Genomic DNA, 24,213 nt, shown 5'->3' on the forward strand with positions numbered 1-24,213 from the left:
AGCATGCATTTGAGACGAAAATGTGTGTATTTGCAGATCTCATAAGTGAATGTTTGGAGAAAAATCGAGGAATTTTCAATATATATTTGAAGCTATTTGAGTGATAAAAATCAAACAGTATTGGGGAGACTATTTACTAATATTATTAACCTGGTGCTAGGAGTTCTGCAGCTAGGGTGGTTACTTAATACCAATGTAGGGGCATTCCACGTTGACAAAGCATTTTTTACCCTACTGCGGGTCACCGTGCCTCATGCACTTAGGTGATCACGGCTGGTAATCTTGCATAGGGTGGCCACCAATGTAATTTTGTCTGATGTGGTTACTGTTACATCTCTAATAATGCTAGTGGATCAAGAGGATGTTCATTGAACATAAGTAGCTTTTTGTACAGAAAGGGCTGGAGACTCCTGGCCTAGCAAGTTTCTGCTCAGCTGCTGAACTGGAGCACACATTGCTACTAATTAAAAACACATGCATAGATCCCACGCCAGGATGAGATGAGGCCTGACAGCTTATTTGCCCAGCACTGAATTCCAAATATAAACTCACATCTCGGCCCAACATAACAGTTCATCAATCTTGTTCTACAGTCGGCAAATTCAACTTCAAAGACGGGTCGTGGGTGCTAATGGCTTTTTGCTGCAACGTTCCCGAGCCGGCACTAACTCATGAAATAAATATGAGGCCTGAGTCTTATTTGGGGTTCCTTAGGAGTTTGTTAATTAGCTTTGAAACCAGTGGAAGGCCTATTGACAGTGCTAGCTTTGATTGACAGCTTGTGTGGGTGGGGTGAGAGATGTAGAATAGCTTGACTCCTAAACAGGAGAGCAAGACGCTTCAATGAAAGCAGTGGACTGAGTACTGGAAGCATGCCTAAAGGGAAGGTCAAGTAAGGCCAACTAAGACTTTCCTGACTTCTGATTGGATAACATTCATCTAAAATCTCCATTTAAAATGTTTCAAAAAATGGTTCTTCGGGGCCTCTATGACTACATATACAATGACAAAGAATGCTGATGTACTGTCAAAGTAACCATTTCAGAGTGACTCTCTCCACAACTTTTTACAGAATACTTTGGTGAAAGAGTGCCAATGTAAGTATGTTTTTCTTTGCTGTAAATACATGCCCCTGCATAGTAGAATGGGGTGCCGCACCGCCGCTCCCCCAAAGAGTGCCTGCACTATGGCTCGTGTCTCAGGGGTGTTTTGTGAGCAGATGGCACTTTTATGAACCTCAGTCAGCTGATACAACTAGAGTGCTACCCTCCCTCACACAGAATCCCTGTGCACGCCCCATGTAGGAAGAAGTTAACCCTTTCATGCAGGGAGCGGTACAGATGCAGCCTATTTTTAATTCTCTGTGTTCTGTATGATGACCCTGTTCATGCAAAGGCCTAATGGCTTGATTAAAAAAATCCCCAGTTCTGGGGGAGGAACTCATGCTCTGGGTCACCAGAGTGGCTCCTACTGGCTGTGAGGTCTTCTCTTGTAATCTGAAGTTACGGGCACAAACCTTTTGGGCAAGTTATGCGTTTCTGCTGTAACAACTTCGAGTGATTGTATGTCAAACTATCAGAGGCAAAAAATACTGAAATACAAAAATACTGCCAAAATAAATCAAGGACAGAAAGATTGTCTTCCCATACTTTGTATGTAACGAAAAAAACTTGACTGAAAAAATATAGACGACCAAAATGGGTAAGTATATCGAATTTTTAACATTATACAGTATATTAATGTAAAATAATTTACTTTAAAAATACATTTAAAAAGTAATATAACATAACAAATATAATTAAAAAAATGTACAATTAAAGCTTTGCATTACAAACATAAAATAAAAATATATGTTTTAAAATACTTCCTCATAACTAAAAGGGGGACCCAACCAAATGCAGATGTGGGAAACTACAAGGAATTCTTCAGTTCTGCAGGCTAATTGTAGAAGGATGCCACCTAAATGTAGGAACGAAGGATGGTTATTTCGCATTATTAGTTGTAGCAGTAGTCATGTGTCATGGTGAGAGTAATGTGTGTGATTAAAATCAACAAATACATCCTCACCAATCTGATCAGCTGTCTAAAGATGAAAAAACGAATCCTTTGTGGGGATACTTGAGAGTCTAGGAAGGGACACCCCTACAAAAAAGATAGATATGTTTTACTTTATGTAGAGAAACATGTGACAATGTTTGGTAGACCCCAGGATATCGCGTATGAATCCAGAAACGTGTAGTGTAGACCGACTGACTGCCAGTGACTGTGAATCTCCTTCAGTTTATCTGAAGAGGCTTCTTAGTATTTTGGGACACAATGACCACTGTTCTCTTAACTCTGGAGTTCACTGAAGGGCAACAATAGTGGTCATGCGTTCAGTTCTAATCTTATACCAGAGAATGTGTACTGCAATTTTTAGGGTTGCTTCCCCCTTTTTTAAATACTTTTTTTTTTTAAGATTCGTGAAGTGTAGGAAACAGGAATGTTATTATCATGGAGAAAAGAGCTCACGGTTTTGAAGTGAGCTCTGACTTGGCTTCCACAAAGCCTGAGGAATCTGGCTAATATTACATAAACTAGATTTTATGTAGAATATCTGGATCACCAGAGGTTGCAGGCTCCAGCTTTCAGGCTTCTCTAAGGAAAATGAGTGCAATAAAATGAATGACAAATGATAAACACGTAAGACAATAAAGTACGCCAAAGGATAGTTAGTTGTAAAAATAATAATTTAGCAAACGATATTACAGAAAAATGAAAGGGACCAATGAAGGGATGACATATTATAGCAACTATTATTTGAAATACTTCAGGAAACAAAAGTCAGCTGTAGAAAGCTAAATAAATCAAAGAAATGTGCTGATTTTGGTTCTCCAAAATTAACATTGGAGGGCAGCAATTCGTTAATTATTGGTACAGAAAGAAAGCAATAACTCCTGAGAGTTTGTTGAGGATTGAAATGTTAGAGTAATTGAAAACACCTTTCTTTACCTACAGTGGCAAATATTCTTGTTAGCTAGTAGTACATTGATGGAAAATTGCCAAATATTCAGGACTAGTTCACAGACATCAGGTAAAGGCTCCCAGGTTGCCAGAACTACATGCAACTGTAGCTCAGGCCTTCCATCAGAACACGCGGTTCCTACGATTTTTCTGCAGCAACATCTTCCGTTCTAATGTCCTTCCGTACTCCCAGGCACCAGGGTGTTGGATAGCAAATAGTCGAAATCTTTGCTTGCAGCTGCTCTATTCGTTTTTTGTCCAGACAGTCCCAGTTTCTTCTGTCCCTGGGACCTTCTACACCCTAATTCTCCTGGAGACACTTTTCACAGGGTGAAGCAGGCTTTCTGGCTGGACTGGCTACCTTTCTTGATTCCTAGAGCAACTTTCTAGCTCCAGAGATACATGACAGAACTGGAGGAAACATTCTCTCCATGGTTCTCTATGAGGCATAGCATGGTTCTTCTATAAGGCAGATAAAAGTCTTCTTTTCTTGTGTGCAAGTCAGCTCTCTTCCAGAAAGTGTCACCTTAGCAGCTTTTAGAAAGTAAACTAACCCAGTGATTTACAACACAAAACAAAACAAAGTTCTCATAGTTTGCCCTCCAAGGATGTATGTTTATGTTTATGTTTATGTTTATGTTTGTGATATTTATAAAGCGCGTACAATTACCCTTGGGCGTCTCGGCGCTGTACTGTAGTATCACCCCGTCCCTGTTTCAGAAAGGGAGGGGCTTTACCGCAAAAGCTATCTCAGAGACCTATGCACTACTGGCAACCAAAGCGCATGCTCCGTTGTTCTACCCTGTTCTTCTCCATCTCTCCCTAAAGTACACCCTCGGGTTTCACTTCTTTTTCCAAAGGGTGATGGGGAGAAACCCCCCAGCTTTATAGGGTTCCCGTGTTTCCCACCCCATGGTAGAAAGGGATCTCTTCTGACTGGGGCATCCCATCAAATGAGGCAAATGTTATAGTCTCTTTTGATAGGTGGGTGTCGCCTGGGAGTAGACTCATCTTCCCCAAGCCCATTGTCCTGCAGGGCTTTGAAAGTGTATGATAAGCCACAGCGACTCTTGGAAAATGAGGTGTAAAGAAGAACAATGAGGAGTGAGAGAGATGGAGTTTCTTTAAAGTAAAGGAAGGAACCGTTTACTTAGACGCTATGCTAAATAGGTGGCGCTTTCCTCCCAAGGAACATAATCACTACCAAATGTTATTGAATGGCTGATGCTCTTAATGTGCTTGTGAATGGCTCACAGTTTCAGTGATCCTTCTTCCCCCGGAGATTCGCCAGCTGCCCAATGAGTTGTCTGTTCGTAATGCCGTGAAAACCTGGTTTGTCACTTCTCAGTCTGGTTGGTAAGCTGGCTATGTGAGGACCTATTCTAGTGCTGGGAGGCCTCCGGGTAGCTACGCACTTTATAGGTACTGCTGAATAGAACAGAAATAAATATTTTATTTGCAGGTGAGATGAAGATTGTTTGGCACCCAGAGTGACCATCACAATGTTGATCACTGTTAGCAATAATATTGACTTCTTTCTCGCTATACATTGAATATAGTGCTAGACACCTCTGTTTTAAACCCACAACAAGCTGACCGGCACTTAACGATGTGTCAAGCCTTTGGTGAAAAATCCATTCACCTTCAAACAAAACTGAAAGGAGGCCCTGACAAGCACCTTGGTAGGAACTGATCTCGGCAGTGCTCTAGAGAGTACCTAGAACATAGGTCAGAATTAAGCCTCAAATGACATCTCCAAAATGAACCGGGCAGGGCAGGACATAATGAGTGTTGAAATAATGCTAAAACAAGGAGAAAAATGGACTTTCAAATGAGTACCCCACCCAGCAGAAAACAAACAGGAGTGCATACTACCTGAATATTGTGGGTAAACCATTGGTATGCATAAAGATCACAGTCTATATATCAAGCACCAAAATATGATGAAGATAAGTATTCACAGGTAAGTATAGATTTACCATACTTGACTACAAATATCTCTACCTGGACCATATGCATATCGTCAAGGTATGTTGATGTTGAGTTAAGAATGGAATATATAATTTTGCATACCAATATTTTGCCCACAATAATCTGATATACAACCTTTTGGAAAATAGACCATTGCAAACATCTGCAAATTAAGAAGAACCATGGAACTAGCAGCTAGGACGCATGGTGATATAGTAGAAACGTGGCTTGGTTAAGCGTCACATAAACACAGGGGTATTATTACATTGTTTTTTAGCTTGACATTCAATGAGCCTGGTAGAATGGGTTGACCTGTTCTATTCACCATAAAACCACCCTGAACATCTGTAAATGTTTTTTCCCAGGTGGTGACTCCAGCTAACCTTTCAATGATGAATTGTTTGTATCACTGATAAAGTGGATAGTGCACATGTTTCAAGTACCCTGATTAGCCACATGACTCTGATATATATCTAAGATTTATACATGTATGCTTTTTTAAGGTCCACGAGCAAAGCCTTCAGAACTTTACTGTCCTATGCCCTGCTTGTCTGAAGACTTGTGTTTTGCATAGTGCCCTGGAATTTGGTTCAGCACTGGTACTCATTTATGTAGGATGCAATTAGCATGCTTTGTACTAACAAAGATCATACATACAAGTACATCATATCCATCATCCACTGCTCCCATCCAACAAAACCTTTGCTCCAGTATCTGAGAATTTTCTCCTTTCTTCCTGTCTTCAGGAATACCAACCCACACAATACCTCTCTCATGGCTCCCCAACCTGTTCTATGGGATGCTTCAAACTTTACCCATCAGCCCCTTCCTCACCAACTCTTCTTTTTCATTCCATTGCCTATCATAGCTTGTCTACATTATTCTAGTCTATTTTCATTTGCTCTTTTACTGTAGCTAAAATGATGTGACAAAGCATAGAGGCTATAACTAATATTTGTACTGTTGATGGGTGCCATTTGTGTCCAGGTAAGGACTGACTGGAGAGCACGCACACCAGTGACATGGTATGTCCAGATTCACAAATCTTTTTCTATGAATAGTTGTATCTTATGCCTTTTGTGGCTGTCCATTACACCTAATTACCCAGGCTTGGTTCACAACCCACTTGCTGTCAGTGGATGGTTCTGACAACAGGACTGGTATGTTTCACTCTTGAATTTTCAAGAGAATGATAAGCGTATTCAAGGAAAATAAGTTTGGTGATTCACATTTTACTCATTGAAGTGCATGAACAAGTCATACATAAGCCATGAGTAAGACACAAATGTTCACAAAAATACTTCGACAATCAGGCTTGGGTATACATGTTTAATTCACATCTGAGGCAGGAGTAAGGCACAACTACTTATAGATAAAATGTTGTGAAGCGGGTCTGTACTGCATATCTTTTTAATTATCTGTACATATCAAACCACTGAGTTTCATTATAGACAAGTGTCCCTCATTTTGCCCGATTATAGAGCTTACACATTAACATAGCTGGTACACCATAACTTTAAAAATATACAACTCTATAAAAGGATGCAGTTATTCAATTACATCCCAAACATTTTTTTCAGAACTTCAGCATTTTGAAGTCGTTTACACTAATACAAGAACATGTTTGCAGTAACAGACACAGAAGTCTCTGCATTTAAAACTGTCTAACCACTTTAAGAAAAAAGAAGCAATGAGAAAATCTTTCTGGAACATTTCTTTTGCTTTAAAAATGGGTCTGGATGATAATATACATAAAACAAATATACTGCATATAGCTTCACATAAACAGTCAGGAATTATTTTTATTTCCCTCTGTTCATTTCCATTTATACTAACAATTTAAATAAGTTGAAACAAATACATGGTTCCGTTATATTTCAAGAAAATATCAAAATACTGGAAAAAGAAGGCACTTACCGTAGGAATCTGTAGCAAAGAAGTTCCAAGGTCCAATCAGCACACAGAGTACCACCTTTTGAATCTTCCTCCATTACACAAGAGAAAACTCAAATGTTTATCTTGAAACTAGTGATGTCAGGGATTTATCCCATGAATCTTTTGGTCTTCTCAAAAACCTGACCAGGGTCTTGCAGCGTCACACCTCCAACAGCTATTTTCCAAATGTTGCAGTCCACAAAATAAACGCTGACTGTGCAGAGGTTTGCCTTTAGAGGTGGGGTGAGGGTGGGGCGGCAGAGGGAGAGTGCTACTTCTTTTGCTGTCAGGACCTCAGAAATAAATTGTTTCAGCTTTCTACCGTTCCTGTATAAGTGCAGTTACCAATCTCCTTAAGTCACAAACATAAGAGTACCTCTATGAGAACATCCAAGTGACATCTAACAACAGATGAAAGAGAAATATAAACTAAAAGAACCTTAAATTAGAAGTTTCAATAGGAGTTGTCGGTAGAACCGGCCATCATTCCAGAGTCCACATACAGGTTTGATGACTGGTGTGCACAGAAGCCCATGTAGCAGCTTTGTCCTCTTCCCTAAGAGGTATTTCCTGGACTTCATTCACTAGTAACCTAAAAAACTAGCACATCACTAAACTTTCAAATTGGCCTTTTTTTATAGGCATGTGTACGCTTCATTATATTTTAGCTTCTAGACTTCCCTTGTGTGCAACAACGTACTGACTAACTTTCTCTGACAAGACTGTATGAATCACATTAGCAAACTGTAACAAAAGACAATCCACTTAAAGACCGGTATTGTTACTACTTTTTATATAGCACAGAAAGCATGAAACCGTGTTAAACCTGATCAGGCTTTTATTTCAGGAGTGCTAAGGCAAGAATACATGTATGAAATATATTAGATTTCAACAGATGGAGAAACCAAACAAATTTTCTGAGTGAGTACCTCTCCTGCCACTAACTATTCTACCATCAATGAAATGTTATTACCTACTCTTCCATTACTTCATCATATTATTTCTGACCTTCAAATTACGTTGTAATGATCCTTACCTTGTCAATAATGGCTAACCTTAGCCCTTACCTATAATAAATATTTTGTTATTATATTATTGAGTTAAGATTACATTCAATCAATTAATGTCATAACCCTGTTCCTAACATTTACACTGCATCAAAAATTTTAAACACCCACCTAATTTTGTAGAAAGTTATATTACTTACATTATTTAAATTAAATTTGAGTCCGTGTTCTTGCCCCAATTCAAACCCAAACACTATGCCTTAGCAATAAACACATATGATTATTTTAATTACTTTATAGTAGCATTCCATTACAACTCTTATCATAGGCCAACTGCCAGTGTTTATTCTAACTAGCACTAAATATATAATTAATTACATTCATTTTGATTTGCTTTTTATCAAATCGTTAGACTCATCCTAATTGTAATGCTAATACTAACACTAGCCAAAGTTTATTTAATGCAATTGTGTAAATAAAATATATTTACATTAAATTGTTTTTAATCATGGATAGCTCCCACTGTTCTAATAATAACTATACCCCAGGCCTAAAGTAATTGATAATTTACCTTTTCTGTTTAAATTTTAAGTTAACTTATTTAATTAATGTACTATATGGTAAATATGTAAAAACAATGATACAACCACCCTAACCCTGCCTAACCAATTGCAATTAAGTTATTATGTTACTGTTAAGTATATTTTATTACATTATTGATGATGTATACTTCTATTAAATTAAATTAAATTCCATTAAAATAAAATAGATGAATAATACATATTTTACTTTTTAACCCTGTTGTCCTCTGAGGAAATATTTGAGTGCAATGTAAAGAGAAATTATTTAATCATAGTTAGCAGCAATTTCGTCTGGTCAGTGACCTTAAAGTACGAGAGATAAAGGTAGGTTCTCATGTGGATTACATGTAGCCAATACAGATGAATCCTCAAAGGGCAGGTGTACAAGCCTCATAAGTACAGACTCCTAAGGTGGAGCATCTGGATTCACAACAGATAATTACATGGTGATCTCTTTCATTTCATACCTAAAGGACATACATAAAAGCACTTAGTCCTTGAGAGAATTTAGCCTTTTGGGGGAGATTTACCAAATCTCCACGCATCGCAGTGCAGCCTCCTGCGAGGCTGCACTGCGTTGCATGACAGGGAAGGAGCAGGAGAGAGTCATATTTTCAGAGATATGGCTCTCTTCTCCCCTTTCCCTTGTGCTGATTACCGCTGCTGTGCGCCACGCACCACCTTAGCGCATTAGCGCTGGGTGTGTGTGTGTGTGACTCTAGCATGGGTTTTGTACAGGAAGGGTACCATTCCTGTACAAAATACTATGTCTAGACACGAGGGAAAGCTTTTCCCACTTTGTATGGGTGCTGCACAGTGCAGCACACATACAAAGTGAGAAAAGGAAGGAGAAATGAAAGCATTTCTCCTTCCTTGCGCCTAGTTTAAAAGGGTGTAGTTTTCTCACACTAAAACCATTCTACTGTGTTTAGTAAATTTGGTTTAGTGTGAGAAACCTTGGGTGGTTGCATGGGAACGCCCATGCACTATCCTTGGCACGCCTTAAGGTGCAAAGTAAGATGAAGCAATGCATACATTATTTCCAGAAAGTAAATTAGGAAAAAGGTTTTTGCACCATTTTCACTTTTGTGACGCAAACATGGCACAAAAACTCAGTAAATCTGTCCCATAGTGTTTTAGCACAACATACTAAAGGCACCCAGCATTTGATGTTTCATTCCAAGTTGGAGGCATGGTGTCAAGGAAACAACACAGGATCCAACACTGATCACCTGAGATGAGAATATGAAACCATTTTTGACAAATAGGGAGGGTTCAAAACTCTAAAAAACATAGAAATTCACCAGTTTTAGTTTTAATTATCTCAAGTGACTATAACTTGTGCCCTAAGGTAATTATAATACGCACCCCTGCCATGCATAGTTTTCTCATCAATAATTTTATTGTAAATATTGCATTGATGTTATCAATGATGTCATAGAGGATATCATGAGTGATGTAAAATGTGGGGTAATTAGCAGTGCAAGGCAAAGGTGCGAGGCCCTGCTGCCAAACCCCTGTAGGCAGCCAACCCCGCACTGTGCCGGCCTTTGGGTGTGCGTGGCAAGGGGTTGGCCACAGCACCTAAGGCAAATCTCCCCACAGGCAGCCAAACTCTCCCCCTTTCCCCCCAGCACCCAACACCCAGATATAGCAGCTTTCTCCAAAAACCACCGATAGTTTTAATCAAATGTATATTTTTATAATGGACACAATAAGATATTTATTATTATTGATTACTTACAAAATATTTATTAAAGGTCGATTATACTACATGTTTGTGTCTATTTGTTTTTACAAAGCTTTTATGATTACATTTTGGGGTGAAAAATGTGAAAATAAATAAAGGTATATCACTCTTCTTTTAGGAAAAAAAAAATAAACATGTCTCTTACCCTATATTTAAAAATGTTAAACCCCAACAAATGCAATCATAAAAACAACTACATTAAAGCCTTGGATTGTATGTGCTATTTCTTCAGCCCACATGAAAGGAAATCATGCCACCAGCCCCTAGGTGGCACTCCAGTCCCAGCTATACAGCCTCAGCTCCAGTCTGGATTTTTTTTTAACTAATATGGTAAGTTCACATGGTGTCATGGTTTCAATGACCCAGGACACTTACACTTTTTCTCCTAGAGTTGCCGGGGGCTGCAGAACTTCATGCAGCCAGCCACAACATTGAAACAAATGTTTGGTGATGCCCCTGACCTTTCTAGTGACATCATCAAAAGCCAAATATAAGGAAATAGCCCTTCCAGGGCATATGGTGAACTACATGAAGAAGCAGGAAATAATAAATGAGTGGCTGTGGTCGCTCTTTTATCTTTCACTTTTTGGATTTTTAATATTTTTTTCTGGGTGTCATGATCCCATCCGGGCACCCAGTGTTTTTTTTTATAGGGGTTGCAGGGGGAGCCCCACAGCCCCCACTACCCTGCAGGCTCCCTGCATGCGGCCCTATGGGGCCACATAGGAGCCTTCGTATTTGAAATGTATTTAAGGGGAGCCCTGGTGTCATTCCAGGGCAGCCCAGACTGGGCCCGTGGCTATGCCGGTATTGTCATTATTGGTGACACCCGGGACATGCCACAACTAGTCTCTGATTTTTTTTGTTCATAAGTGTTGTGCCCCAGTGCCCACCCGGGGCACCCCAAAGCTAGTGCTTCGTTGATGTCTGTGGGGAGAGTACCAGTCCCCCTGCAGCCATGCCAGGTTCCCTGCTTGCACCCATCACTGGTACAGCAGGAGCTGGCATTAGGTGGGAGTAATTCAAAGCATTTCTCTGCCCGAGAATGTAGGCAGGAAAATGTTTTCTTCCCACACCCCCTGGGTCGGGGACCCCGGGACACTGCCACTGAGCCATCCCGGGGGACGATGTCCCCAGGGCCATTGCATGGCTCAGCGAGGAAGCTTTGTACCACGCTTCCCCTTTACTTTAAATACCAGCCCATGCATATGGGGACCTCTGGGACTTTCTTGGTTCAAGGAGGGGGCCCCCTCCCCTTTTTGTAACTTATCGGCCCCGGAGAATGGGGCTCTCTGGGCCACTCCTGGCATGGAGAGGAAGGGCCATGCTGCCTCTTCTCCTTTTTTTAAACGTATCGGCCCCAAGAGATGGGGTCCCTGGGGCCTCTTTGAGGCCTGGGGAGGTGTCCAGTTATATATATATTCACAAAAAAACAAACGTTACAGGGACGTTGTTGTTAGGCTAAGATTTCACTCGTACAAAACCAGTGAAATTCAGATGTTATATTTACCTTAGCCAACTATAACTTATGCCCTCACAATGTACTGCTTATGACCTCACATACTACATCACTGATTACATCATCCTCAGTCCCACCCACACACCCATAAATCCTCACATAAATCAACTTGCAAACACACACAACTCACATACTCATTGTCAGACCCATACAACCACTCACATACCCACTCACTCACTCTTAGAGCTACTCACACACCCACTCAGTCAGCCATACAGGTATTCACACTGCCACTCACCAATACAGCTACTCACACACCCATTAATTTACCCATACAGCTACTCACATACCCACTCACTTACCCATACAGTTACTGACACAGCCACTCACTTATCCACACAACCACTCACACACCTACAGAACCACTTACATATCAATTCATACATCCATACAACCACTCACACCCACTCACTCACCCTTACAACCACTCACACACTTACTCTCCAATGCAACCACTCACACCCACTCACTTACCTACACACACACATTCAAACAGCTATTCACTCTCCCATACAGCCACTCACACTCCCACTCCCTCATCCATATAGCCATTCACATGGCCACTCAGTCACCCATCCAGCCACTCAAATATCCACTCACACACCTATGCAGCCACTCACACAGTCTATAACTCGTCCATACGTCCACTAACACACTTACTCACTTTCCAATACAGCTACTCACACAGTCAATCCCTCACCCATACAGCTACTTACATTCCAGTTAACAAATCAATACAACCACTCACACACCCACATAGCCACTCAGACAATGACTCACACACTGATACAGATTGTCACACAGCCACTCTGATGAGATATGTTAGAAATAGTATGACTAATTTCTAGTAGAGAAAGAATAGTAATTTAACTAATGTTGCAGCTTAGTATATAACTTTAAGTGTAAGAAATGTTTACGAACAAATAACTGCTGAATTTCACTGGTTTTGAATGAGTAAAATCTGAGCCTAACTATAACATCCCTGTAACCTTTGTTTTTTGTCAGTGAAGGTTTTTGAATTCTATTTCCTAACTATAACACGCCTTTAACTTGTGTTTGGTTTTGTGAATTTCTAAGGTTTTTAAAACAAAATTTATTTCCTCACTATAATGCCCCTGTAACCTGTGGATTCTACTGTGAATTTCATTGTTTTTTAAATGTTATTTCCTAACTATAACGCACCCTGTAAACTTTGGATTTGTTACTGTATTTCTTAGTTTTTTTTTATTTTTTATTTTCTAACTGTATCCTGTAACCTTTGAGAGTGGGTGTGTGAGTGGCTGTATAGGTCAGTGAGTAAGTGTGTGAGTGGCTGCATGGGTCAGTGAGTGGGTGTGGGAATGGTTTTGTGGTTGTGTGAGTAGCTGTGTGAGTGACTGCATGGGACAGTGAGTAAGTATGCTTGTGACTAGGTCTATGGGTAGATGTGAGAGTGGCAGAATGGGTCTGTGAGGGGGTGTCTTATGGGTGTGTCTGTATGTATGGGTGTATCAGTAGATGTGTGAGTGAGTGACTGCACAAGAACAGAACCTCACCTGCCCCGTTATCCAACAAGAGTCCACAGCTTTGGACAAAATGTCTAACCAACTGCAATAATTTCTACCGGTTTATTAACAAGTGCTACCTCCATGGATAAATATCTACTTCATATTCTACACTACAGCTGCATAATACACCATGAGGAAATGTCTACAGTGACCTTATTTGAGTTTTGGCAATGTGATCGTTTCTCATGCATCTTCATCCAGAAATCTGTGATAACATGAATCCTTCTTTAGAGAAGATGATGAGACTACAGAGATTTGAATCTCCACCAAACAAGGGTCCTTCCTCTTAACTATATGAAGTACGTGCTTCTTTGTTTGGTGGAGATGTCCTCATATTCCACTGAATCAAGAACGTGTCTCCAATATTGGTGCCAAATGCACTAGGGGTCCTTTTGGTAAGCTGTCCATCATCCTGACAAAAGCTGGGAAGACCAATGCAATTGCATACTTCTAAGGTGAACTGGGTGGGGCCAAATGGGTAGAGTTTCAAGGGATTTTGCACATTTATATACTTGTAGTCATTTAAAGGGAGAACCATGGACTCTGCTCTCACCAGGAAAGGCCAAAAAAGAACCCACTCATCACAGTTACTACAGATTGCGCTCCAATAGATCAACAATTCATTTACAGCCACAAATCATTATGATTGTCTTTCAATTAGGAATTGCCAAGAAAACACACTTGCTTTGCATCGTCAAGCTCAGGCGGTCAGGATAATGTGTCCTTTACTGAAGTGGAGCTTCAACTGGGGACCTGCTTTGTTTATTTATGTAAGTGCTTACTGTTGAGGTTTAATTTCTGTGAAATTAGCATAAGGGCCAGAAAGGCCTAGTCAAAACTTCATGGGTGAGGGGGGATGTACGGCCTCCCTCCCTGGACCAACTTTGGCCCTGAGGGCCCCAACTCCAGGGGTCTGGCCACGTCTGCCTGGGTGACCTGACCCTGCCTGGGCCCCCAATGTGCTCTTATGGGGACTGCCAGGGGAGCCACAAGGCCCCCTTGGTCCCAGCCAGCTTCATGCCTCCTGTGGGAGCCGGCATTGCTCCTGCATGCATGGAGCATCTAGCTATGCAGCTTCCTGCATGTGGGAGCAATTTTTCATCTGTTTCCTTGCCCACATGACAGTGGGCAGGGAAACAGATGAAAACTCCACTCCCGGCAAACGGGAGTACTTTGACAGCTCCCACTTGCTGGGTGCAGAGCTAGTGTTTGCTCTCATATGGTGGGAGCTGTCACAGCTGCTGCCAAGCAAAAGCAAGCAGCTATCTCCTGAGGGTGGGCACCTCTGGAGATAGCAAAAGCTGACCATGGGGGGTGGAAGTCCCCATGACCATTAATGGTTCCAGAGGGTTGCCAGGCCGTATGTGGCCTGGGAGGGGAGCCATGCGGCCCACCTCCTAGTATTTTAATATGTATTTGGCCGTGGGAAGGTGGTGGTACCCGGGAAGTCCATGCTGCCCCTCATTATTTATTTAACCCTGGGTAGGTGGTGGTCCCTGGGGCATACTAAAGCCAAAGGAGGGGGGCCAGTGCTGTCCCCCTCCACTATGTTGTAAAGACCTGGGGAGGTGGTGGTACCTGGAGCTCAATGAGCCAAATGGCGGGGGTCCAAGTAGTCCCCCCATATTTAAATAAATCCCTGGGGAGGTGGTGGTCCCCAGGGCTAAAAAGTGCCCTAGGAGGGGAGCACCAGGTGTCCCCTCTGTCTTTTATCAAATACTTTCATGAACCCAGGACCTGGCCCACCTGGGGAATAATGTTTAAAAAAGTGAGGTAGAGCGTGCTTGTTTCTAAAAATATTTGCCCTGAATTCGCGAATCTGCGGCGAATTCATGGCAATTTGTTTTAATAATACTATTTTCCTTTACAGGGTCCCAGGGGGACCCTAACACCAAGACTAGGGGTCAGGGTATTCCTACCCAGCCCCTTTTTAGGTCTCGTGGCGATTACAGCGCGAAGCGCTGTCTCGCCAGAGATCTATTGTTACCGACTCTGCTTTCCAGGAGACAGCACCTGGCCGCGCGCATTTCCTCTCCGAGAAGGCGATCGGAGTGGGCCATGCGCATGTGAACGCGCTCGCTGTGGCCAGCTGCTGTCTCCTGGGAAGGTCCAACACCACACACGCATGCGCATACACAGAGAAACACACACGAGCGCCCATGCACGCACGCACCCATACATACAGAGAACCCACACTCGCCGTCGCATACACACACGCGCGCACACACACACACAAGTGCACCAAGACCCCCCCCAACAAGTAAGGCCTACTTACCGCCAGTCCGGACTTCAGCCGCCACCACAGGGCTCTCCCTCTGGCATGGGAGCCCCGCGTCACCAGCACTGCTTCTCTCCGTGGCACTCCGTGGGCGCGTGTGCGGGCTTCCGAAGACGGAAGTCCCGCCCCACGGAAGGTTTCAGTTTCGTTCACATCTGAATCGCTGGGGGCGTGTGGTGAGTACCCTTCATTTCGAACCTGCCCTTCGCCAGGGTATCGTTGCTCTTATCAAAGCTTGTTACTGTAGTCACGTACAGGGTGACTGCTGCCTGCCTAGCACTCGGTCTTCATTCATTTACAGGTGGGTTTCAGGGGTCTGCCTGTTTGTGACCCACAGCAGTAGCGGTGATTGCTTGCCATCAGTCAGTAGTTCATCACCTGTGCAGGCAGGCTGAGGTGAGTTTGTATCGTCTAGTTTGTAGGTGTTTCTCGTGAGGTGTCTGACTGTGAAGTCCATTTATGTGGCATGTTTTGAGCGCCTTTCAAAGTACTCGTTTATTTGTGAAGTTCAAAAATGTATTGTTGTGGGTACTCAGGAAGGTTGTATGTGTGTGGATGGTCTGTGTGATTTGAGTAGCAATATCTTTCCTACGTGTGTTGTTATAAGTTCAATTCGGCCATCTTTTAAAGGCAGTACACTTCCTGGGCGTGTGTGGAGCACGCATCATGTTACCTGCAAACAGTTCAGAGGTGGCCAGCGTTAATTGCCGCCAGTGTTTCAGGTGCCTCGTGCAGCAGGTTGGGCAGGCTGTGTTACATTCTCACATAATTATTTATTCCTTTTAGACATAGAAGAGTTGTGTGAACAGGAATAAATAATTATGTGAGAATGTAACAGGCTGTCATCTGTTGTGTGTTATTCGCATTCCTTTCATGGTATGCAAGTACAGGGGTGGCTGCGGCCTGACTGTCTCCCAAGGTCTGCCCATGGGCCTCGGTGGCTGACGGTTTGTGAGTGCAGGCAGGCTGGGATGAGTTTGTATCGTCCCATCCGTGGGTGTCCCCGATGGGGTGGCTGTGGTCAGTAGTAGACTGCTTGTGAATGCATTTTGTACACAAGGGAAGGTGGACCAAAATAAGGTCAGTTTTCTCCAAGTGCATCCCCAAAACATTGTGGATGCATGTACATGTGGGTTTTTATGTCTGCCTATCACTCTATGCGTCCAGCTTGGGGCCTCAGGTGCTGATAGACGTCAGTGCCTTTCGGTGTGTTTGTATCAGTGTGCGAGTACTTGCTGCCGTCTGCACTTTGATGACGTGTACACTGTTTGTGAAGTCAGGTGCACATGGGATTCAGCGTCTCCCGAATGGACAAGAGTACCATGGCTTGACCTTCTACGTGTGTGTGCTGCTGCTGCCTGCCCAGCACTTAATACTTCACTGCTTGTGAAGTCAACCTGTGTCTTTGTGTGTTGGTGCAGGAGTGCCTGCACTACTTGCCTGTACATAGGTGCAGTGCCTGTGCAGTCAACGGTGGGTTTCTGGTCCTTTCTACCGTTGTGTGCTACCATACAGGTGCCTGATTCTGCCCGCCCAATCGTGGCTGTGCACCTAGCTAGATCTGTGGCTGTTGGGCCGTCAGTCGAGATTGTGTACACTGTGTAGTTCAGAGCTGATGGTTTCCATACCTTCGTTCCTGCTTGTGTGTGTGTCAGTTCAAAACCGTCTTGGTGTGTCAGCCCAGTAGTGTCTAGGTGTGTCAGTCCAGTAGTGTCTGGGTGTGTCAGTCCAATAGTGTCTGGGTGTGTCACTCCAGTAGTATCTGGGTGGGCAAGTTCAGGAGTGCCTGCAGCTTCCTGCCTGCCCATCACCTGCACTATACTGCTTATGAAGTCAGGTGCAGATGATTTTGTTACCTTTCTGTATTCCTTTGAATTACATCATTTATACAGAGCTTACTACCCCTACACGGGGTCCTGACGCACTTGCCTACATGGGTAGCACACTACATCGTGTGTGGTTGGAAGGATGTTGACTTTGTCTTAGGCCTATGTTGGAAGTGTTTCCATGTCGCAGGTGATGACCACCGTGGTGTGATTATAGTTATATGGATATTTAAGACCTGCAGTGGTGGTCTATACTAAAGTCCTCTGAATTCTCCGTCAATATGATTTTTGGGCTGTACAGTGCTAGTGATCGAGAACCCTCATAGCAGCTATGTCTTATGTGATTTTAAGAGGTATAAGTTACAATTTGCTGCTGACCTCTGTGTATTTTGGTCGTAATATTATTGTGGGCCATCACTATTATAGATGCAAGACATAACTATATAAAACAAGCATTTACAATGCAATAGGTCTCGCATTTGCGAGAGTTTGAGCAATTGGCATTGTAAATGACAACGCCTTTTATTTATGTGTTTTGAAAACTTGCAAACGGTGTGTAAATACGCACTTTGTACTTATAGAAGCAAGGCTGGCAGTAAAAGAGGCGCAGTTACTGCCAGCGTTGCTTCTCATAAGCAAGGACTATAAACACCGCTTGCACATTTTCAAAACACATAAATAAAAAGCCTAGCCAATGGCTCAAACTCTCGCCAATGCGAGACCTATTGCATTGCAAATGCTTGTTCTTTTTTGTTAACCTTTTTTTGGGACTCGGCTGTGTCCGAGTCCCAAATGGCTGCTAACACTTCCTGGTTGAATTGTTGGTAGACAATCAGATCTCTGCAAGAAATAGGGAGGATTCATGGAGGGTTTGCTCCTCTAGATATACAAATTTAGATTTTCTTTAATATCTCGAAAACTGTTAATCAGATTTACACCAAATCACAAAAAGATCACTTCCCGGACCAACATCTAGCTTTCTGACACAGTTGGTGTAATTCTGTTCAGCAGTTCATGCTGTAGGCTTTTCTAAAATTCCTATATTCATTAATATGGGAAGCGCATATTTTTTGACCCCTCCCCCCATTTTCTTGCCTCCCGCTTGACAAATCAACCCTGAAACTTTCCATGCACAACAAGACCCAACTTGACACGTTTTTTTGGAACATTTCGTGAAGATTTGTTAAACTGCGCCAAAGATATAAGCAAGTCAAAAAACACTTTTCCTATGGAAACTAGGTCCTAACTATAACGACCGTCATATACAAACATGTGTATATATATATATATATATATATATATATATATATATATATATATATATATATATATATATATAGATATACACAGTTAAAGAACTTGCATTGTTAAGGGGTCCCCAAAAATTACAATTGTTGCACAAAAGTCCATAACCTGGCAGAGTGTTGTGTAGGAGGCTTGGATGAGGCCTGTAACACTGAAATATCATGGCCAATGATCACGGAACACTATGTAGTTTACTTGCCTCTCCAGTGCTTGGTAACACTAATCTAGTGCAGCAAATTGAAGAAAATGTTTATGCAAACTATTCTGCTGAAGAGATGAACTCTCACATCAACAATCTTTTCAGAGATTACAACAAAAGGCTAAACTAACAACAAGTTCCAAAACAAAAACAGGTCTTAAAAATGTTGGTTTATTTGGTGGCTGATGAAATACAACACTTGGAAAATAGGAGCAAACAGTGGAAAGTCTTGAGCAGACATCTGGCAATGGAAACATGTTTAGGTAGTACTTTGGACATCACCAGTTGCAGTAAAGAACACCTCTTTGATGGAGAAGATTCTCACAGTGGCACCCTATGACCGGTGGACCAGTGGAGACCTGCTATTTCATATTATTTTCAAAAACTTAAACTTCCTCTTTCACATTTTCATCTCCTTTGCTTTTTGGTGCTCTTACATTGCAACAAACATTTAAAGCATTAAGCAGAAAACCGCACACCCTTTATGCACCATTTTTAAAAAGCAAAGACAAAGTGATAGGGAAGCTCGCTAGCAATATTGTTTGCAAAGAAAAAGCATAAGTTTGCTCAAAAGGATGATATTTCAGAAGCATGACCTAGCTTACCCTCATGCCTGTGTACTACCGCACCAGGTGGTTAACAACAATAATCCACTGAACACCAACACGGCACCAAAAACCTATATACGTATTACACTGGTTATTACACTGCTATAGATTGTGCTGTGTTTCCTGAAACTATAAGTGGATGATGCACCCTTCCTCCTCCATGTTCCAGACTCTCAATGATCTAAGGGATCTGAACTCAGATGTGTGCCATCTAATGAACCAGGATCTGCTTGGCACCATCGCTGTTTATATGTTCATGGACAGAACAACATTATGCACGATTTACAAACACTCAACCAGATGGCCAGAGTTTCCACTATGGTTTCGACAGCCATCTTAGAGCAGAAAAAAGATTTGTCAACTGGCACAAGTCGTGGATATCCCAGGAAGGAAAAACCAGATCTGGGATGAGGAATGCAAGCTTTCATAATTGTATGACAAATTGGATGTGCTGATGGTTTAACTAATACACTCTTAAATAAAGTGTGTACCCAATACATTAAATCAAACATTGTGGTGGCTGAATTTGGAGCTCTGTGTAGCTGTATTTGAATGCACTGTAAAAGGTATTGACAACGAGTGAACAAAATGCCTTTTACAAGTCAAACAAAAGTTCTTTCTGATTCTAGCTCTACTTGTGAAACTCTCCTTTAAATACCCTAGCCTTTGACCCTCGGTTGTCAGAGCAGTCCGCAAACATCTTAAATAGCTGTCCAGAAATATTCAAGACACTTGCCCTTATATTATATTCAATAATTGCATGTACTCTCATTTTCTCAGCATACCACTAATATGGTGCTTAATGGTAACAATATGCTCACACAACATAATGACTGGACAAAGTGTTGCTGAACAGCAGATTATATAAATGGTATGTTAGCAGGAAATGTGGAGAGAAGGTTAGTTAGGTAGTATCCCTGGATTTGTTGAGAAGTGGTGATGTATGGAAGTTGCTGCAGTAACCATTTACCTGACAAATAGAATTTGGTTACTGCCTGGGAATGAAACACTTTGCAATTCCTATTCAGTGGCCCAATAAACAATTGGAACATGAAAACATCAAGCTTGTGTGTCTGGTATAATGTTTGATTGCATTACAACTAATGGCCGAATTTAGAATTTGGCGGATGGCCCATCCTCTACCAGGTTAACAGAGTCAATTACTCTGCTGCCCTGACAGAGGTACTCCCTGACGAATGTTGAAATGTCCACTGGTGCAGTGGACATATCAAGCATTGACAGGAACCGCCATCATGGCGGTACCAGTCAATGCATTGTAACTTTGCTGGACAGCTCTGTCAAACATAATGGAGCTGTACGTCAAGTTAAATATTTTTAATTTTCAAAAAGAAAATCGCTAAGCTGGATTTTCTAGGAAAAAAACAATGTTTCTCCCTCTATTGGAGTTTCCTCCCAAGGCAAGGGGTACATTGAGCATTTTTTAGTGTCCCTTACTGCCAGGTTTTCCCGGATGATGACGAGCAGTAAAAAACAGCTATATGGCCGCTCGTTCAAATTAGGCACGCAGACATATAGCCAAACCTCCTACGGCCTTTAGCCCTTCAGGCCATCAAAGGACTTTTATCACAGCAGAGACGGAGTAGTCACTGCTGCCTTCAAACTATGGTCCATCCAAATTTGGCGGGGAGGATACTCCATAGCCGTTGCGACAGAGTTCCCTCTCCACCAAGATATAAATCAGACCCTAAGTCTACCACTTGCCCGGCGAGTTAGAAAAACAGCCCAGCAAAGAGATTTGAGAAGCTGCACTGTTGGTTTACAACTAGGACTTCATTATAAGCACCCTGGTTTTAATCTCAGTTTTTCCTGCTCCAGTGGAATTACGTGCATCTCCATGTCCAGGGGAGACGAAGGGAGCTAGGGAAGATCCCGGGGCGTTTACAGGTTACGTGTGAGGATACACTCAGAACTGAGGAATTATAAAGGGAATACATAATTCTGCACCCGATTGAGCCTACATTTTCTTAACGCCTCATTTTCCCTCTGAGTTTCACTCAGGTGAAATATACGGGTCCCCAGTTAATCCACAAATTGCCCCTGTTCTATGGGGCTGCTGACTTCTGTTATTTACCCCAATTGAATGAGCACATAGGACACAGAGGACAAGGCAGGTCTGGCTGGCAATTCTATGCAGCTATGACTCGCTGAGAAAATGTAAGGTATGACACCTGAGATACATTTCTTTATATTTGTATATATTGGTTCAGTGCTCAGCCACACTTCTTAACAGGCAACCAGTTGTCAGCACCCCATACAGAGACCTAATTAAGCAGGTATTCTGAGATCAATATCCCACACTTGGCCTTCATGAAAATCATAGCATGTGACTCCTTGGGGGAGTAGCTTCAACTGTAAGCAGTATGGGTGAGAGCTGAATGGTTTAGGAATTACAACCAATGTCCCATCAATAGCAGGACATTATATAAATGGACACACAACATATAGAAAGAGAGTTTTTTATGTATTTTGAAATGTTCCAAAAGCTTTGTATCAAACTCCTGACTTCTTAGCGTTACATGAAAAAACACATAGGTGTTATATAGATCGCTAGTCTACCAGGTTCCAAATATTAAATGGAATATTGAAAGATACCTGAGAGATGGCAGATATTAAGTTAGAATCGCTGAGTGATGAGAGGTATAAGCTGTGGAAGGCAATTGAGTGTATAGAAGGGGCCCTAGAGACTTTCCATGTTGAGATCAGTGAAAAGGGTTTATGGGCCTCCAGAAGGATAACTGACACTCTAAGACCCTGTGGAGCACCAATAAATGCCAAAGATTGGATATGACAAGTTTTGAAAGTAAGACACACCTTTTAAGTCAAAACCACCACAAGAAACCTGAGTAGGTAAACAACACCAGGCATGAGAGGAGGCAGCAAGCTTCAGAAATATCATCTCTACACAATCTCTAAGACTTGGGTGCTAGCCCTTTTAGAGTGGGTTTGCTCCAAGGCGGCCACATATTCAAAGCCGATGCTCCGGAGCAGTAGTGTGGAATACCTTTAAAATCACACAGCCACACCTTCTTGCATTGGACTTACTTTCTGCCTCGGGTTGAGTTATATGTCCCTCCATATTTCTTCCGGTTAAGGATGAGAGCAGCAATTTCTGGCACGTAGCGAGCAAACATGGCCTACATGCGTGAAACAAGAAAACAAAGAGAATGGCATGCAGAGAGTGTCCACTGCAGCAGAGGCCGCAGAGCCTCCTGGGAGATACTTACTTTCGTCCACTAACCGCACTATAGGAACCACCATATTTCTTGCGGTTTCCTATTAACTCTATGATTTCAGGGACGTAACTGGCAAACATGGCCTAGGAGGAAGACAGGAGACAGAAGAGAAGACTAAAAAGAGAGGCTCAAGAAAGGGGATAATACTTATTTTAGAAGTGCTGTCCCTCAGCTGTGAAAATGCTAAAGAAATGAAATCCATGAAAGTTACCAAAAAAAAAAGATCTTGAAAAGTATGAAGATTCAAGTGGAAAAGTTAAAAGGTCTTCTCTTCAGCGATGCCCATCTCAAGTGTTTGTGTGACTCTGGATGGATGCATGCGTTTGTGCAACTCTGGATGGGTGCATGCGTTTTTGCAGGCATGGACTTGGCAAGTGCATATGTCTGGGTGCATGCATGTGGTAGGAAGGGTTGCTGGAGCTCACAAAGTTTGTGTTCAAGGTTTGCGCAATCTTTTCTTTCCCTCTTCATCCCAATTCAAAAGTAATAGTAAATAGATCAATGTATATATATATATATTTTTTATGATTTTTGGGCATCAGTTTTGGCTCAGACGAGTAATATAAAAAAAGGATTTCTCTAAAAGTTCAAAAAGTTTGTTTGGAAAGATCACATGATAGAAAAAAATAGGTAGTAGGAGGAAAAAAATCTATCAGTCTGCCATGTTTTGTCCAACAAACATCTCGTCTGTGGCTGCTCATGCAAGAGCTGTTGCCAAGTTGCCTTTTTTTTGAGGGACCAAATGTGTAGAGTTCTTTTGGTGTCTAATAAATTCTATAAGATCTAAATATATATATATATATACTGTATATGTATATTATAGATATATAAATATATATATGCATACAGTATATATATATCAATTATAAACACACACAATACAGTATAATATATATATATATATGCATTTGGGTTCCATTAGCACTTACCTTTTTCTAAACATAAACTTTGCTGTTTTCAAAGCATGAATTGCTATTGGGCATTATTTATCTGTCCCGCCTTTAGTAAAGGGCGCGTCAGAAAAGGGGTTCCCTGCATGTTGCTATGTATGGCCTATTTCGAAAACAGCAGTGTGGGATCCTGTGTAGCTTTATTTGGAAGTGGTTTATGTGTCAACAAGGTATAGGCTACATAGGACTTAATTATATATATTATAGAGGTGAAATTTAGAACTGACAATTACGGATTCCATAGATTGTACCCGTTCTGGTACAATTTTTCACCGAAATTTGAACCGACAAGTTCCGAATGTTTTGAACTGGTCATTCAGTACTCATTTTATTTCCGAATTTATCAGGTGGTGCAATAGTTGATGGACAACTGAACCAGCACCAATGTCTTCTATGTAAATGTTGGTGCAAAAGTGCAGCCACATCAATGAAAATGTATGTAATCTGGGAATGTCGGTGCAAAAATGCAGTGGAACCAAT

The 24,213-nt window shown here is 41.8% G+C and overlaps 1 protein-coding gene across 5 annotated transcripts in view; it reads right to left on the reverse strand.

The window, feature by feature from the left end:
* The window catches only part of KCNMA1 (potassium calcium-activated channel subfamily M alpha 1), a 1,543,535-nt gene that overhangs the window by 576,455 nt on the left and 942,867 nt on the right, over positions 1 to 24,213 (reverse strand). For all 5 annotated transcript variants that reach the window (XM_078643370.1, XM_078643368.1, XM_078643365.1 and 2 more), the window contains exon 9: positions 22,775 to 22,866. In XM_078643370.1, coding sequence (XP_078499496.1) covers positions 22,775 to 22,866 — 92 coding nt within the window. The remainder of the gene's footprint in view (positions 1 to 22,774; positions 22,867 to 24,213) is intronic.

This window comes from Lissotriton helveticus, chromosome 5_1 (assembly GCF_964261635.1).
Source record: "Lissotriton helveticus chromosome 5_1, aLisHel1.1, whole genome shotgun sequence".
Lineage (NCBI taxonomy): Eukaryota > Metazoa > Chordata > Amphibia > Caudata > Salamandridae > Lissotriton > Lissotriton helveticus.